General features: G+C 52.0%; 1 protein-coding gene across 4 annotated transcripts in view; it reads right to left on the reverse strand.

Annotated features, from left to right (window-relative positions):
- The window catches only part of ADAMTS17 (ADAM metallopeptidase with thrombospondin type 1 motif 17), a 397,426-nt gene that overhangs the window by 102,865 nt on the left and 277,281 nt on the right, over positions 1-17,280 (reverse strand). For all 4 annotated transcript variants that reach the window (XM_081551355.1, XM_081551354.1, XM_081551353.1 and 1 more), the window contains exons 14-15: positions 15,992-16,119; positions 4,019-4,139 (exon numbers count right to left, since the gene is read on the reverse strand). In XM_081551355.1, the coding sequence (XP_081407481.1) occupies positions 4,019-4,139; positions 15,992-16,119 (249 nt within the window). The remainder of the gene's footprint in view (positions 1-4,018; positions 4,140-15,991; positions 16,120-17,280) is intronic.

Here is a 17,280-nt window from a genome sequence, read left to right on the forward strand (position 1 = left end):
ATTTCCTTCTCCAATGCATGAAACTGAAAAGTGTTAAGTGAAGTCACTCAGTCGTGTCTGACTCTTTGTGACCCCATGGACTGCAGCCCACCAGGCTCCTCCATCCATGGGATTTTCCAGGCAAGAGTACTGGAGTGGGGTGCCATTTCCTTCTCCGTACATGTGGATCTATCCACATTCAATAGGGATAGATCACATCACTCTCCTTTTTAAGAACTGTTTGAGAAGGTTCTCGTCAAGAACACAGTGCAAAGGGATTCAGAGCCCATGGGGCACCATGGCCAGTTCTTGGGGAGGACTTGACTCCAGAGATGTACTGGACTGGGTGTCCATGGACATCAGTCACCTTTTAAGTATCAAGGAGCAGCATGGAATAATGTGAAAATGACAATTTAATGAATGAAATGAAAGCATCCTATCAAGAACTTGGAAGTTTCTAAATTAAAAAAAGCTCAGCTGTTTCAACTCAATCCAAGGCTTGTGCATTCTGAAGCCCATCCACCAGAAAAGTAATATGACAGCCAATTCAAGTGGATTCCCCTAGAGTCGAGTGGCCCAGGACCTCATCTGTTCAAAGTCGGAAGGCAAGAGGCCAGAGGGCAATAAAAAACTCAGCTCAGGAAACTGCACTGGGACCTCTCCAGGACACCTGAGGGGGTGCGGACACTCTCCCTGTGTAGGTCTGTTTGGGGTCCTCAGCTCAAGTATGTGAGTTAAGGACCCAGAAGAGTTCAGGCAAGGGTCAGGATTTCATATAATTGGGCAAAAGTCCTGCATTTGATTCTGCTTTATCTTTTGGGTATGGTATTTTCTTTGATACTCACCCTCAGGGTGATAAGGCATTCCTCCTCTCCCCAGTCTTTAGAGTTGGGCAGAGATGAAAGTTACCTTCATATCTAAACTGACAGGATTCTGAATTCCTCCAGCACACTTGGAGTCACCTAGATGTTACATGACCCGGGGGCTTTATGCCATTTCTAAGCTGGGTCTTTCCTGCAGCCTGAAATGTCCTTCCCAGACCTCCACTGTCACTTAATTCCTCCGTATCCTTTAGGGTTTGGGGGCCACCCTCATCTGTCTGCAGGGCTGGGCGAGGAGCCCCACCAGGACTTAGGGCCCCACGGCACCCCTAGAGCCGAGTGGAGCCTCCTGCACCTCACATGTGGGCTCAAGCTGTTTGCCCTAGGGTCCCCTCCCTTAGCTGTGACCAACGCAGTGACAGTTAACTTTTATTTCTGCAACTCAGGCTTAAAATGCAGCAGTGCTGGACGAATGTTCATAGGGTGAGTGGGCTCACAGGTGACCGTGTGCAATATCTCTCGTACGCGCATTCCAGAACGTCAGACCTGGATGACAGGTTTGTTTCTGATGAAACTTGAATTAGACAGCAACTCGTCCATGTGTGAGCAAGCATTCCACACACATCTTTGATAAACAGAATCCACACAGACGTGAGTTTATGCCCACAGACCCCAATCCCCAGGATTTGTTAAAGGCAGCTTTAGACTTCAAAATGAAGGTACAACATTTGGCAAGCATTCAGGACAGAACTTTTAGAGGTGGGAGAAGCTAACTGAGCTTATCTTTCTCTGAAGGTTTGCTAAGACTTCAGTGAAGGAGCACTAAGTCGCACATCAGGGTGGGGACCACTCTCCTCCAGAGGCTTCCAGTCCACCCGCCTTCTGCGTGTGCAGGGGGCCAGGCACAGGCTGCGGTGGAGAATGGGGGGAGCAGACAGGGACGCTGCTGTCATAGGAGGGATGACTGTGCTCGTGCCAAGACCAAAGGCCAACAAGTGCATGAGAGCCTGGGGGAAAAGACAGTGCTTCTGTCCTGATCTAAGCGCTCTTGAGGTTGGCCGCTCTATGGCACTCAGTGGACATTTACAAAGGACTATGGCGGAACCTTCCTTAGCACTCTAGGAATTGCCTGGGGGCAGAAGTGGGCACGGCTGTGCTCAACTCCCTTCCACAGAACGGAGCAATTGCAGTAGTTCACCTTACTGGAGCTCAGCACAACATTCAGCTTACATAAAGGGTTCTAATGCTGACCTAAAAAAAAAGTCAGTAATAAACACTTGCCAACTGCTGAGGTCTGTTCTTAGCACCCTTTCTGCTCAGGTGCAGCAGGAGGCAAGGTCAGCCTCATGGCAAACTGGAGCTGGAACCCAAACAGGGAAAGTGGCATCAGACAAAACAGAGCGCGGATGTCCCCAGAGGTGCGGAGCACTGCTGTCCGAGAGAACTTTCTGCAAGGAAGGAGCACCTCTCTCTCTGTGACATTCAACGCGGGAGCCTCCTGTGACACATGGCAACGGGGCACTGAAATGTGGCTCACGGGACTGAGGACTGAAGTTTTATGTTGGTTTAATTTAAACTAATTATATTTACAATGTGAACGGACATCGGTGGCCTGTGGCGACTGTGCTGGATGGTGCAGCTTTGGGGGGCATCTCCCCCACACCGACTCGTTCCAGCGGCAGCTTCTTTGGCTTTCATCAGAGCCGGGCAGGAGGCAAAGGTTCCCTCAAGCTGCCTGTTCCACAGCCTGGGTACCCATCTTCAAAGTCCGGAAACCAGCCCTCACTGGGCCCGAAGTGTAATTCTCACTTGCACGTGGCTCTGGTTTGGCTGCCAGGATTCTGCAGTGTCTATGCAGCAGGAGCCCTTTCCGTGAGGTGTCTAGAAGCAGCCTTTGCGCCAGACCAGGGCTCCTGTCCCAGTAGAGAAAGGGGGCCGTGCACGGATTCTCCTCTCTGCTCGCTCTGAGAACAGGGGGAACAATTGTGATCCTGTCCCCGTATTGGGGGGACTCGCCTGAAACGTCTCTATCCAAAGCAGCTCCGGGAATTAGAAGCTTTTCAGCTCCACTCAGGGAGCTATCCTGGTGCCGTCATCTGCAGCGGTCTCGGAGGGAGGAACACTCACTCACCCTCCGGGTGACTTGTCCACCTCGTGCTCCTCTCGCTGAGTGGCTATTGAGCAGCTACTTCCCTGGACGTTGTAAGTTGGCAGCCACCAGGCAGGCGATCAGAAAGTCTCCCACCTCTGGGCAAGGCAGCCCACAGGCTGTGAAGACGGTTCCAGTGGAAAGACTGTGGCGCCTATCAGCTGAACCCTGCGACCTCGCCAGGCCCGGGGCGGGGGCCGGTCTACATTTGGGACACAGGAGTCACAGGGACTCTGCAGTCCCAGCTGGCAGCCGCATCGCGGACGTCCCAGAACATGGGGCTTCACGCGTGTTTAGGGATGTGTGTAAATGGTACCCTTTTACTGATGGAACATTCAGAGACAAAGAACATCATTTTACATTGGTAAAAATGATGTGGCCAAGTGTCTTTGTTGTTGCCTTTGTATGCAGGACAGACAGACGAGCTGGCACACGCTGTGAGGGGTGGGGCGGGGGGGGAGGCTGGTGGGACAGGGGGCTACTGCAGGAGAATGGACCTTGGGGGCCAAACTCAGCACTGGGGCAGACTATTCACGTCAAGGAACCTAAACATATCATTCTGGCTAAAATGTTTTTCTCTGCCTTTCAGAAATCCTAAGACTAAAGTGCAGGGTGCCCTAAATACTATTGTGGGTGCATGCCCAGTCACTCAGTTGTGTCCAAATCTTTGCAACTCCATGGACTGTAGCCTGCCAGGCTCCTCCATCCATGGGGATTCTCCAGGCAAGAATACCGGAGTGGACTGCCGTTTCCTTCTCCAGGGGGAATCTTCCCAACCCAGGGATTGAACCTGTGTCTCTTGCGCCTCCTGCAATGGCAGGCAGGTTCTTTACTGCTAGGCCACCTGGGAAGCCCTCCTAACTATTATTAACTAGTCTTTACATGTAAGATGCAGGGAAGGCATGTGATCATTGACTTTCGGCAAGAGAGTATCCAATAAGATTGGCTTTGGGGCAATAAAATACACAATACTTGTAGGCTGTCTGGTTGCTGCAGCAACACCTTGGGGCCCATGCTCACCCGTCCACTATCAGTGGCTGGGGTCACCTTTCCTGAGGCCCGAGCTCACCTGTGCCCCGAGAGTGGCTGAAGTCGCCCTTGACCACGCGGCAGGTCTTGCCGTCCCCGCTGCAGACCCCACACCGGTCTTCTTTGGCCGCAGACCCGATGATGCCATCACAGCCGATTTTCTAAACAAGCAGAGTGCTGGGTTATTCTGAGTGTAGCACAGGAGGCTAGCGTGGGAGGGCTCACAACACCTCCAGAGGCCCAGGAGAGAAAAAGAGTACAATCCAGCTTGTATTACATTTGCCTTTACACCACATACACATCAAATCCATGTGTTCGTGTCTGTTAGGGAGGAGGGATCTGTGAAGGCCCAGGGGCCTGGAACTCACCCTGGGGCCCGGGCCAGGCCCTTCCAGAGCCGCCTGAGGTGGGGCCGTGGGGAGAAGGAAAGCCAGCTCCCACACCTCCCGGCCTGGCCACAGTTTTACGCGATCCGTGTTCCCCTTGGAGCTGCGTGAGCCCGTGATTCTATCTCAGCTGGAATAGCCAACAGTCTCAGAAGACACGGCAGAGACCACAGTGACTTTTCTTCTGGGGTCGGGAAGCCCAGAGCTCACCTGGGCCAGCTGGACGTGAGCCCTTAGTCCTCAGTCAGGAGGATTTAGCTGAAGCCCAGAGCTCACCCGGGCTGGCTGGGCGTGAGCCCTAGTCCTTCTAGGGTCGGGAAGCCCAGAGCTCACCCGGGCCGGCTGGGCGTGAGCCCCTAGTCCTCAGTCAGGAGGATTTAGCTGAAGAAGATACTCCGCTGCTCACACTGTTTTCAAGGAGACCTGTCTGAGGGCAGCGGACGGTCGCCCTGACCCTGGCTGGCCCCTGGGAAGCACAGTCAGTTCATAAAAAGCAACAAAAGGTTGTGAATTCCTGTTTCTCTTTAAAAAAAAATCCATGAGACTTTTATGGTCTCCAAAATAACATACCTGAGTTTATGTTATGGTAAACACCGGTGTGTTTAATTATTTGCTAGTTAAATTGCTAAAATGCCTCTCCACCATTCTCCTCTGGAGTGAAGAATTCCAGAACAAGAACTGGGTCTCCACTGCCCTGTACCCTGCATCAGGCCGGGAAGGGTTCTCATCCAGACAAGCCAGGCCCAGGTGACTGCACCCCTTCCTCCCTCCGTGTCCCCGCTCCCACGGGGTGGGGACGGGGGCACGGAGTAGAGTCAGCTGCACCGCAAACCTCCTGGAGGTGAAGGCTTGGCCCCACAGCTCACCAATTGAACCAGAACCCTCTGTTTCATAAGGGCAGTGATTCTGCAACATCAAGGTGCATCTGCCTCACCAGGAGGGCAGCGAAAACACAGATGCAGGATCCATTCCCAGAGTTTCTGATCCAGCACGGCTGTGTGGACCTAAGTATTTCTATTTCTGTGAAGTTCCTGGGTGCTGCTGTGGCTGCTGGCCGGGACCACACTCAGAAAACCCTGGCACCGTGGCATGTTACACAAAGCGCAAATGAGTCTTCACACTGAACAGTTGTGGAGTCTCACCCTTGGATGCCTTTGCTTCTTTGGGAAAGAATTAGTGAGAACTTACTATCATGTGTCCAAAAATGATATTGTCACTGAATGTATGTCAGCGAAGACTTGAAGATATGCTAAAGACAAAGCAAATTTGGTCCCTAAATGAAATGAAAACTGAAAAGGGGCAATATTTTTTAAAAAGAAACTCCAATGTGTCCAAAGTTAGTATAAAAACAGGTACAGGGCGAGAAGATCAGGCGCTTCAGCAGCCAGAGACCAGGCAAGGCGTGAACCGAGAGAGTGAATGAAGGGATGATTTGGTGACAGACGGAGGCCCAGACTGGTAGGTGGCATTGACTGCCACACCTTGCCAGGGCAGACCACCCCGTGTGACCTGGAGGTAGGTGAGCTGCCACTGGGTACCTAGAGCTTGGATCATGTGGCAGGAGCTGCCTAGGTTCACGATCTGGACTGCTGGCTAATTCCTGGGAAGATGCTTAATACAAAATTACAGACACTAAGAACATAAGGCAGCCAAAATCCCCAATTCTCCTCAACCAGCAGCCTCTGCAAACGCCCTGTGGTCATATCTGTGTGCCACGTGTGCGCTGCCCAATTTTGTGTCTCCTGCCCCCGAGTCCAGCGTCCCGGTCCCTAGCCTGCTTCCAGTGTCCAGTCCAGCCACAGGGCCAAGACCCCCGAGCTGGCCCCTGCACCCACGGCACCCTGACCTGTCCCCATGCGGCTTCCCCGTCTCCCAGCTCTAGACTCCTCTCACACTGGTTTTCTGTTACTCTTTTAATCACACTGCTGCTCAGCAACAGCGGGTCTCTGATTTGAGCAGGTCCCACCGACGCCTCAGTCAGGGTGTCCAGATAAAAGTTTTCTAGATACTCTAAGCTAACAGCCCTCGTGGTCTAGACGGCTTTCCCTCGCCCAGCAAAGGTGCCTGACAAACCCAGGGCCACACAGTGAGTGTCGGGCAGGGCCGGGGGCAGTCCTTCACCTCCTGCCTCCCGGTCCCAGGCTGGCTGGGTAACCCTGATGTCCCCAGCCTGGGACTGAGGTCACCGTAAGGCCTTCTGGACAAGGTCAGGCCTCTCCCGAGAGCATGCTGGGTTTGTGAGAAGTTCTCAGAACAGAGAAGCTAAGAGAAACACCACCTTTGGGAAAAGGAGACGTGAGGGGAGAATCCATGTTGGAATTTCAAAAGGCTACCTGTTGTCTGGCTGAGAGAGTGACTGTGTGTGTGTGTGTGTCTGGCTGAGAGATCGTGTGTGTGTGTGTGCGCGCGTACACGTTAAGTCGCTCAGGCTCCTCTGTCCATGGGTTCTCCTGGTAAGACACGGCTAGGAGGCGAAGTCTGCATTTGAAATCTGCCAGACTAAGAATTCACCTGGATGCAAGGCAGACGGGCACGGAGGAGCAGGACAAAGGACTCACCAGGAAGAAGGGCACCACTTTCCTAGACGAGCAAACTGCTTTCCCTCCCGAGTCCCCTGAAAGGAGGATCTTGGTGGGGAAGAGAAAGTGAGAATGAGGAAGGGCAGTAGTGCAAACGAATGCTTGCAAAGCCCCTGCACAGCCAGAGCAGCGCTAGGTGTCCTCAGGGGTTCCCAGCCCCCGACAGGAGACACTGCTGCTCCGGACAAGCAGAGGGAGCTAGGGGGGACCACAGTCTCTCTGCACTGTGATTCTCACCATTGCTCCTAAAACATAACATAAACAATGTTTGCACGCTTGCTCAGTAGCGGGCCTCAACCGACACTGAGTTAGAGCTCATGGGACCCAACGTTTAAGAATATGCAACGTTTGGAATTGATTTCAGGGATAAAATCACCATCAGTTGGGGGTCTGGTGAGACGAGACTGTCCACAGGACTGCTGGGCACACAGCAGTTTTGTGACACTTGGGTATGCTTGGACTGCAAGGAGCCAGCCCTCGCCTCTTTTCTGAGAGTCCAGGTTATTCACAGGTAAGTCCAGGGGCCCACTGTCAGCATCTGTTTCTCTCAGGGGGTGTTGTACCATCCTTTCCAAAACATGAGCCAAAGGGAACAATCCCTCCTGGTCTGACCAGCCGTGGTCAATGTTCAGAACAGAGGGATGACCTCCTGGGCCCAGGAACACAAGCTCACCAGGGGTGGCACTTACTGAATTCCAGCATACTGCGGTCACCTGGAGGCCTGGGTAGGTCACCCATTGCCCAAGGATATATGCTGCTGCTGAATTTCTAGGTAAGGCTGCAGCCCAGGGCCTCATGGAAGAACACTGGGCTAGGTTTGGAGCTCGGAGAGGGACCTTCTTGGAGAAAGCCACTGCTGAGACCCCAGCCCTATGTCCCGAAGAAGTGTCCCTTCCCTCGGGAAAGGTCCTGTGCCTGCAGGTCCCACTGGAGCTGTGCCCCTGAGCCAAAGCAGTTCTGGGCTGAGGACCCCTCGAGGGATGCGGGGGCCTCCCTCTGCTCTTGGAAATGGGGCCCACTTACAATGGTGCTCAGGTCACGTAAACAACCTACGGGAAGCTCCATCATGGCAGAACGTCTTGTTATAAATCCCAAAATGCCTTCGGCGAGGGCCTCACAGATCACCTGGATGCTGGTTTATGGCCGTTCAGAACTTCCGACTCACAGGTCTCCACCCAGGAAACAGAGACCCAGATCTGGAACTTTCAACAGCCTCGTTCACAGGACTCACAGGACCTTACATGTTAAACTGTCCAAGGCTGGATACAGGGGGAAGGTTCGCCGTTATTCTGTCTTCTTTCCTTACCCAGCATTCTGTTTTAAGCTTAAAAACTAGTTTCTTTTGTTAAAACGTCACCTCTCAGTACAGAAGTGTCCTCAGACACGACTTCAGATTGTGGCCAACTGGCTTCTGGATTAGGGCAAAGCTACCTGCCAGTGGGCAGTCAGCTTCTCCTCTGAAAATGCTGTGCTAATGCTAATGTGTGAACTGAGGAGAGTCACACATTTGGACATGAGCCTCAGTTTCCCCATTCTAAAAATGAGAGTATCAACCTCAGTCTCTGAGGGTTGCTGTAAAAATTACCTCTGCTCTGGGTGGAGAAACCCAGGCTCACCTCTCAGGCCCAGGTGAGAGGTGGGCCCTGTCGGGATGGATGGAGCCTCCTCCTAGGCCACCTTCCTTCTAAGGGATGCGGGGACAAGCTCCCCCTCCTCTGATCTGAGCAGAGTAGGGCTCAACAGGTAATTGTCATCTCTCCCTTTTCTTCCACAGACTCCCTCCTCTCCAGAAAAGGCAGAGGGGAAGGAGAAGGTGTGCAGGACCACATCTTCCCTCTTGGGGGAGAGGCACGCGAGCGTGTGCAGAGGCCCGTGTGCAGGCGGGCTCTGTGATGTCAAGCAGCCCCACCTGCAGCAGGTCGTGGTCTGTCCCCGCGGGCTTCTCAGGTCAGGTACAAACAGGGATGCGTGCAGGGTGACCCTGTAAGTTAATTCTTCGGGGCACCCAGGGGCTGGGACAGTTTTGTGTGCTCTGCACTCTGCCTGGTATTATTTTAGATGACAGCTGCATTTAAAGGCAGGGCACGCAGGGTATGCATGTCTCTGAACAGCAGTGAATCTGAAAACCAAGGGGCAACAGCCAAACTAGTCTGCCAACAGTGGTATTTTCTCCCTCTGCTACAGCATAGTGCAAGAAACACATTATATATTTGGAAGAGGCTGGGATTCTCTGCTCCTGCTCCCCCTGCCCCCCAGATGCTGACTGTCACAGGAGACTTAATGACTGTGTTTACCAGGTTTGGTGTTCTAGAGGACAAGATGACAAAACCAAAGGAAACTCCAAACAATTCACTCTTGTGTCTTCCCATTTATCCCAGGGATCACTTTTCCACACACACTAGGAATACCTGCTACCCATTTCTGAGCTTTCAAAGCAGTTCCTAGTCAGCATCTGTTGGTCAGAGCCCTGTTCTGCTGACAAGCCAGGGTGCGTGTGACACCAAGGGGAAGACAGTGTCCAGGGTGTATACTTAACCGAAGTTCAGGATGGTTGGGACCTGGCAGGAAAGGCACAAGTTCTTTCAGTAAAGACAGTTCCTATGGAACATGCAAAAAGCCTAGGAGAGCATTAGTAATGCTGTGTTCTGGAGGAGGGGGAAGTGAGGAATATCCACTTCAGTGCTGGAGAACCTGGATGCTTTCCCTGGCATCCTGCCCCTGTTGATGGACGATCACCAGCCACAGATAACCTCCGGGTCACCACAGCCACTGACCATGTCTCCATCCTCATCTTTGGCCCGTCACTCTTTAGCATCTGATGCCCCATCTGTGCTGTGCATCGATTCATTCACCCAAAGCATGGTCATGTGCCAGACCGGGAATGAAGATGCTAAAACAGAGGCCGAGAAGGGGGCAGGCACTTGTGTGCTTCTCCCGGGCCCCGTGGACGGCTCTGCCCCCTTCCCCTCTCGCCTTGGACTCTCCAGAAGTGGGTAGCCCTTGTGCCCCTTCTGCTCCTGATTTTCCTTGGGAATGTCACCTTCTCCTGAAGCCACAACCATCACTCACGTGCAGACGGCTCTTAGACCTCATACTTGCTCCCCACCCAGGCTCACGGGGGGCTGGTCTGCTGACAGTCCCCCTGCCCCTGACTCTCCGGCCAGGACACTGACCTCAGCGTGGCCACCCCGAGACACCGGCTCCTCCTCCAGCTCCTGACTTCTCAGCTCTAGTGCGGGACAACCTCGCCGGCTCTCCTGGAACTCACAGACGCCGCCGCCTTCCCAGCCCCGACCCAGCCCTCGAGGTGGCTTCCGGTCCTCTTCTTGACAAACGCACTCAGGTGCCGGCTCACGGCTTGGTCCCCTGCCACCTCTCCAGGGTCTCTTGTCCGTGCTCATGGCCACTACCCAGGTGAGACCTGATTGCTCAGCAAAGGGCCGATCGCACGGGTTTTCTCTCTTCGGCTCCGGGACTGCCCCTCACCGGGGAAGATGAGCGAGTTGCGGCCATGGACCCCACTGCCTGGAGAGCATGCCCACACTTCCTTGATCTCGTCCAAACCCCTCAGCTTCCCTCCCTCCTCTTCCTGGTGCACACTGAGGCCCCTGGCCTCCAGCCTGCTCCCACAAGCTCCACCGTCAGGAGAAACCCGGAGCTCCACTGCCGCCGGCCAGGCCCTGCACAGCCCGGGCCCTGGCGCCTCCCCACTACCCTCCCCCCATTTCTGGAACACCCGGCCTCACCCCTGCCTTCTGGGGGAGCACCAGCCCCGCCCCATGTCTCCACCGGGCGGCTGTATCTCCTCACAGGGCCCCGCCATGCTGCCCACAGCTTACTTTCCATGACCCCATTTCCCTCCTCACGTGGGCCAGACTGTGGGGATGGCCGGGTCTGTGAGGGTACACGGTCCTCGTCTGCACCGTGCGTGGGCAGAGACCCTCTTGGTCCCTCTGAGCACTGCATGCCCAGCACACCACCCAGCGCGTGGAATGTTCTTTCTGCTCTTTCTAAACCGTCTCTCACCAGCTCTTGATCATACCTTCACCTCTGGTTGTTAGGGTTTCACATGAGTTGGTCTCATCTTCCCATGGATGGACCATAAGCCTGGGTAGGAGGGCATCTTATGAACTTCTGTGTTCTTGTCCTCACCCCAAACACAGTGGCCTGTGTGGTACTGAGCACAGAACGCATGTTCAATAAAAGCACACCAATGCCGACCTCTCATCAAGCTGGGGGAACAGGAGACTTTGGTTTACAAACCAAGTCCTCTGCCTTCTCTTCTGCACCACCAGCCGGACAGCACAGTGACCATTCCCTCAACTGTGTGGTTTCACTTTCTCATTTTTGAACTGGGACTTCCTCATACAGATTTCAGTAGTCCTCGTTTGTGTTTATGTTCTTGGCTGAGAGGGGAAGCACTGCCTTTCTTCAGCTTAATAGCTATCTTCCAACCACTGCCCCTCTCTCTCTCTGCTGTTAGAGGGACATCACTGACTTCTTACTTTAAATTTAATTGCTGCTTTCAGCCAGCGATGCTGACCCCTCCTGGCCTCTCCCGGGCTACCGGGTCACCCCACCAAGTCCTGCTGGGCTCGTCTTCCTCCTTCTGGCCTTCACCCTCGTCCTGCTAAATGGCACCTCATTTCTTCAGAAGGATGCATGGAAAATAAAATTTCTGAGTTCTTCCATGTCCCAAAATTATTTTGCCTGCATGCTTGGTTGATCATTTGGCTACATACAGAATTCTGTAATTATCTCAATTTTTTTTGCCAGGGTCAGTTTTCCTGTTTGTTTTTCTTGGTCTTTTCTCATTCCTGCTGCTGGTTTTCTTCAGGGAGCTGATGATCTCTGGCTGACCACTTGTATTTGAGAATGAGGCACAGATGGCCAAGTGACGGGCCACTCTGGATGTGAGGGTGGCAGGCTTCCATTCGGGCCGGGCAGGAGGGAAGCTTGGCTCTGCCCTTAGCCCCAGAGGGTGGGCGCTGTGCTGGAGCACTGGGGTACCTTCCCTGCTCCAGCTGTCCTTGAACAGCTTATCACACGACTTTGGGGGAAAGCTTGAAGATAATTCCTCAACAGCTTGTCAAGCTCCAAGCGCCAGGCTGGGCATGGTCACCAACCGCGGCTCATTATTTTCAGCCAACTCCTCGCTTCCACCCTCCAGTCCCAAGTCCTAGACTTCCTCAAGCTTCTTGCTTTCTTTTTGGTTGTGACTCTCCATCCATTCCAGCTTTGGCCTCTGTTGCTTCAGTAAAACTTCCATCCACTTCTGCCTCTTGTCGAAGGATGGCCTCTGCTTCTCTTCACCACCATGGTGTGTGCTATGCTGCCTTAACCACTGGGTCAGTGAAGTCCTGGGATGGAAGAGGGGTGACCATGTGGCTGAGGCCGCAGGCTTAATCCGGAAGTTGCTATGGGAGGTTAATCAGGTGCAAGGGATGCAGGGTATGATGTCAGAGGTGTAGGCACTGCTTTGGATAAAGGTTCGGCACCAATAATCACACACTTCAGGGTGTCAGCTACAGGGTGAAAAGCAGCAACCAGGTGGGCACTGTTGAAACACAGGTCTGCCTATACATAAACACCCAGTAGAGCTTCCTGCAAGGAGACCCAACCAGTCCATCCTAAAGGAAATCAGTCCTGAATATTCACCGGAAGGACTGATGCTGAAGCTGAATCTCCAATACTCTGGCCACCTGATGTGAAGAACTGACCCATTGGAAAAGACCCTGATGCTGGGAAAGATTGAGGGCAGGAGGAGAAGGGGACGACAGAGGATGAGATGGTTGGATGGCATCACCGACTCAACGGAGATGAGTTTGAGCAAGCTCCAGGAGTTGGTGATGGATGGGGAAGCCTAGCGTGCTGCAGTCCATGGGGTTGCAAAGAGTTGGACATGACTGAGGGACTGAACTGAACTCAACTGAGAGCTTCCTGCTTGTTTGTGATCCCTTCTTTACACAAGGGGACTCTGAAGTCAGAGTCTCTTATAAATCTCCTAAATCCCACCAGTAATTCTACTTGCCTAATAGTAAACCACTGTACACAAAATAAGAGGTCAATAAATTCCGGACATTGAAAATGGTCCATTGAAATGGGCTCCAGGTTCCAGAATCACTTAAGTCCCTAAGAGCCAGTGACCCATCCAGTCTTCTTTTTTTCTTTGTGAAATGCAATCAGAGACTGTCCTTCAAGATAGCTCTTTGGAGAATACAGATTATCAGATACCATCCCTTCACTGAAGAAGCTTACAGGCCCTGAAGGTGTTTTGTTGTTTATCAAACAAGGGATCCATACACGAGCTAGGGTCCCAAGGAGATGTGACTGTAATTAAAGTACATTGGCTGCAAGTGTATGTAAGCTGATGAAGCCAAACACATCTGGTCCCAGACGTGTTCAGCTGTTTGACTCACCCCTTACCGGTCAGCAGCTTTGAGGCAAGTTGCACATTAGAGGCATATTAACTTGATTTCTTTGCTTCCGGAAGCCAACAGGAGGAATCATTAACAATGGGACTCCTGATTTATAGGGACTTACTGAAAAATAGACACTGTTTGTGTTTCTTCCCCCAACTCACTCCCATTTTTATGAGCACTGTTAAGTTTCATTTTAGCATGTTAAGTAATTTGTGACTCACTGAAATGAAACTCAACTTGGTCCTCATAAAACAGAGTAAAATGGTATTTCCATGTTTCATGTTATGGTTTGAATCAGCCTGCTATTTGGAGCTTAGTGGAATCTTCTCAAAAGGCCATTCTGGAGCCTCTTGTCCCTGCCGTTCCCCACCAACTAGTCACCATGATTCTCAGAATTTCCCAGAACTCTTTCCGCTACCCTAAAATAGCAAAATTTACAGCTGCAGAGAACAGTGGGAAAAGCTAACAAGTAAACCTCAGCAACATTTCCGTAGTGCTGTCTTACATAAGGTATGGAAGATTTCTACCTTTTATCCACTGTAATTAGGTGATGGCATCAATGAACAGGCCAGACCCTCTGCTCACAAACCCCTCTGAGGTTTCTTTTTATTAATACTACTCTTCTTCTCTTTAACCAACATTCCTTACCTGACTCATTTACAAGGACCACAGAAATCCAGAACTTTCCACTTTGGCAATCACTGTAACTAAGCATAAATACTATATTTGCATTTAATTTCTTACAGTCTTATTTAAATATGCTCAATGGTATTATAAAACTTCATTAACTCTGACATTACTGATTTGAATTTCTGTGAGTATTGAGTTAACCATGGGCGAAAGTTAAGCTTCTCAGATTCCCTCTGAAGAATGAGCACTATTAGAAAAATTACAGATGGGATTTAACTTCCTTCAGAAAGCCAGTTTCTCTCAAGAGGTGCTGGCTGGTAGGTGCTGATGCCACCTGCCAGGACAGTGGCCTTCTGCTAGGACTGGTGGGCTGCCTGGAGGCAGTGGGTCACTGGGGGCATCCACATAGAGGTGACGGTACTTCCAAGAACAGGCACGGGTTTCCCGACTGTCAGGGTGAGGCTCCCAGGATCATGAACCCCATCCACTGTCTGCACCTCTGTGCTCTGCAGTGCCCCTGCCAGGGGGCCCTATGCTTGGTCAGCTCCAGTCTCAGTGCAGGGTGAGTAACTATAACGATGGAGATGGTGGGAGAGCCATTTGAGACAGACTCGGAGGTGGTAACGGGATAGAGCTGGGAACAGAAAGTTAAGTGTACACATGTCATCCCTGTCACACTCAAGTGTAGGCCAGGCTCTGGCTCAGTGGTGCCCTGATGACCACAGACTTCAAGCTATTAGAATGCCTTGAGTGGCCTCATGAGCCCCCAGCTGTACTCACTAAAGGGCTGAGAGTTTTGCTGTAATGGCATAGGGGAGCCTCTGTAACTGAAAAGGCTGCAATAAGAGCTAAAGTCGTGGAAAGGTCACACTGGCACCGAACGCCTAGAGCTGAAATCACGAATGGCTGTTTAACATGGACCCCGACGGCCAGAAAACGTCAGGATGCTTAGAATTGTTTCCACCTTGGTAAGAAATGCTGCTGAGGCTGGAGGTGGCTCAGCTGGTGCTGCTTTAAAGAACACAAGTGCTTTTAACTTGGGGTATGTTTGCTAAAGGAACTTACGTACTTGGGCCACACTGTGGCCCCGGCGAGTGTATGTTGTAATTCAGGATGGAAACAAATCTCGCACTTGACTTGTTAGCAGGTTCACCGAGAAGCAGAACCATCGGCAATTTCTCATTCCAAGGATAACGATAAGATCTGTTCACACTGCCTGAGGCTCTGTGCCTTCTTTGCTACAAAGGGCAGCCCTGAGGGCCCGTCACCCCTCCTTCCCTGGGATGATGCCTGGCCAAGGCTGTTGGGCACCAAGAGTCTATCGCCCCCACATATTCGTATTTGATAACAAAGCCACGCAGTGCCAAAAGAGTCTGGACATTGTCAAGTTTTTCCCTGAAAAATTCCAGTCTTGGACTAGTTTGCACTTTGCAGGGGGAAAAAAACCCACTGTGGTTAAAATGATTGGCCATCCTCTCTCCTTTCTCTTTTTGCCTTCTTAAATGACATCTTTCATTACACTAGAGAATCACAGACATCTAACACCAGGATGGGTTTGTGGATGATATTCCAGTGGGTGGAGCAGTCCCCCAAAGCCAGGCATATTCACCTCCCTAGGTACCACCTGTGAAGGCATCAGCTCAGTTGTACTATATCTTTGATAGCTAAACAGGCAAAGCTTGCCCCCAAACACACGTTCATACACATCCTCCAGTCCACCTAGTAGCCTACCTGCTCTTCCCTTTATCATGATGTCCAAAGTTACTCTAAGATGCTTGCGATGCCCATGTTGCCACTGCTCTTTTAGCACCTCAACTCTCGGTGGGCCCACAGGCGGGTCTCACGCTCAGTCACTGCTGAGGGAGGGAGCGGTGCCAGGCTGCAGGAGGCGACGCCACCTGTGGGATGCCTTCTGGAGAAAGTGCACTCGCCCAGCTCCCCCGGGAGGGAGCCTCCCCTCCAAAGCCCTGCCAAGGACACAAGGAAAGCACGTCACCTGGCACCTGCCGTGCACGCAGAGATCCGTCTCGTAGGGCCCGCAGGGCGTGCCGTCCAGGACTCTGTCGGCCACCAGAAGAGGGGACTCCTTCCCGAGGGGTGAGCAGTAGAGTTCGCATGGCTTATCTGAGGAGGGAAAGGGGTGGACGTTGACGTGGGAAGGGTCTTGGAGGCCAGGTGGGGTGCAGATGCTTGTAGGTGCAGGCCAGTCCAAGAGACGAGATGTTGGCATGGGACTGAGGTCACAGGTACAGGGCACAAGCTGCACCCACCCCTTGGAACACGTGACCCAGAAAGTGGAAAAAGACCCTCCTCTGACTCCGGTGAACGACACGCAGGTGCGAGCACTGTGGGCTTTTCTTCACTTTGTTTTCTTTATCCTTTGCAAAGATACAGTATTTCTTTTTCCTTAAAGTACTAAAAATACCAGGCTGAACAAACATTTTGTCCAGTGCTAACCTCTAAGCAAGCTGAATATGTACCAAGGGTGGGCCTGGGGTGGGGAGGGTGAGGAGGCGGCCTCCCAGCGAAGGGGGCAGCCCTGGGGTGTCTCCAGAGTAGGGCTTTTGCTGAAGTTTTAGTGCTCCTCAGCCACTGGATAAAAGCTGCAGGGCTGTGCTACGTAGTCAGAAGGTCCTGGAAGAAATGGTGTAGGAGTAAGGAACAGAAAAGGGACACATAAGTCTCGAGGACAACTCGTAAGAACCATTGCCCCATGCCCGATGGAAACCCTGATTGCTGCTGCTGCTGGAACCATATGAGCTCCCAGAACGTGCCAAGATCTCACACCTTGACCTAGACTGTTCTCTCTGCCTGGAAATTCCTGCATGCACTTAGCTTTCTGGACTATTTCTGGCACCCCAGAAGTTCCTACTCCAGAGTCCTCTCTCCTTGTGCCACCTCTGACTTGCAATCTCCCCCTGCACTTTGCACACACCTCCATTAGAGCCCTCAAATCCTACTGTCTGGGATTTCTTATAAGGTGAGTCCTTTTGCTACAGAATTTTGAAGGGGGTGGATTGCAAATTACCTTCAGATTAAAGAACTGATGGAAGTTGGAGCCCTTGGAGGACAAGGAGTCAAACTTTCATCTTTGGTCAGTCCCAGGATCTGCCTCACAGAAGGACTTGGTAAATACTTTCATCTTTCAGTATAAACTACAGAATCAGTTTATTGATAGCCCCAAAATAACCTGCTGAAATTTTGACCAGGATTACACTTAACCTGTAGATCAAATTGGAAAGAACTGGCATCTTGATATTTTCCACTGACATGGAATATTTCCCC

This window comes from Giraffa tippelskirchi, chromosome 12 (genome assembly GCF_054371585.1).
Source record: "Giraffa tippelskirchi isolate mGirTip1 chromosome 12, T2T-mGirTip1v1.2.pri, whole genome shotgun sequence".
Taxonomy (NCBI): domain Eukaryota; kingdom Metazoa; phylum Chordata; class Mammalia; order Artiodactyla; family Giraffidae; genus Giraffa; species Giraffa tippelskirchi.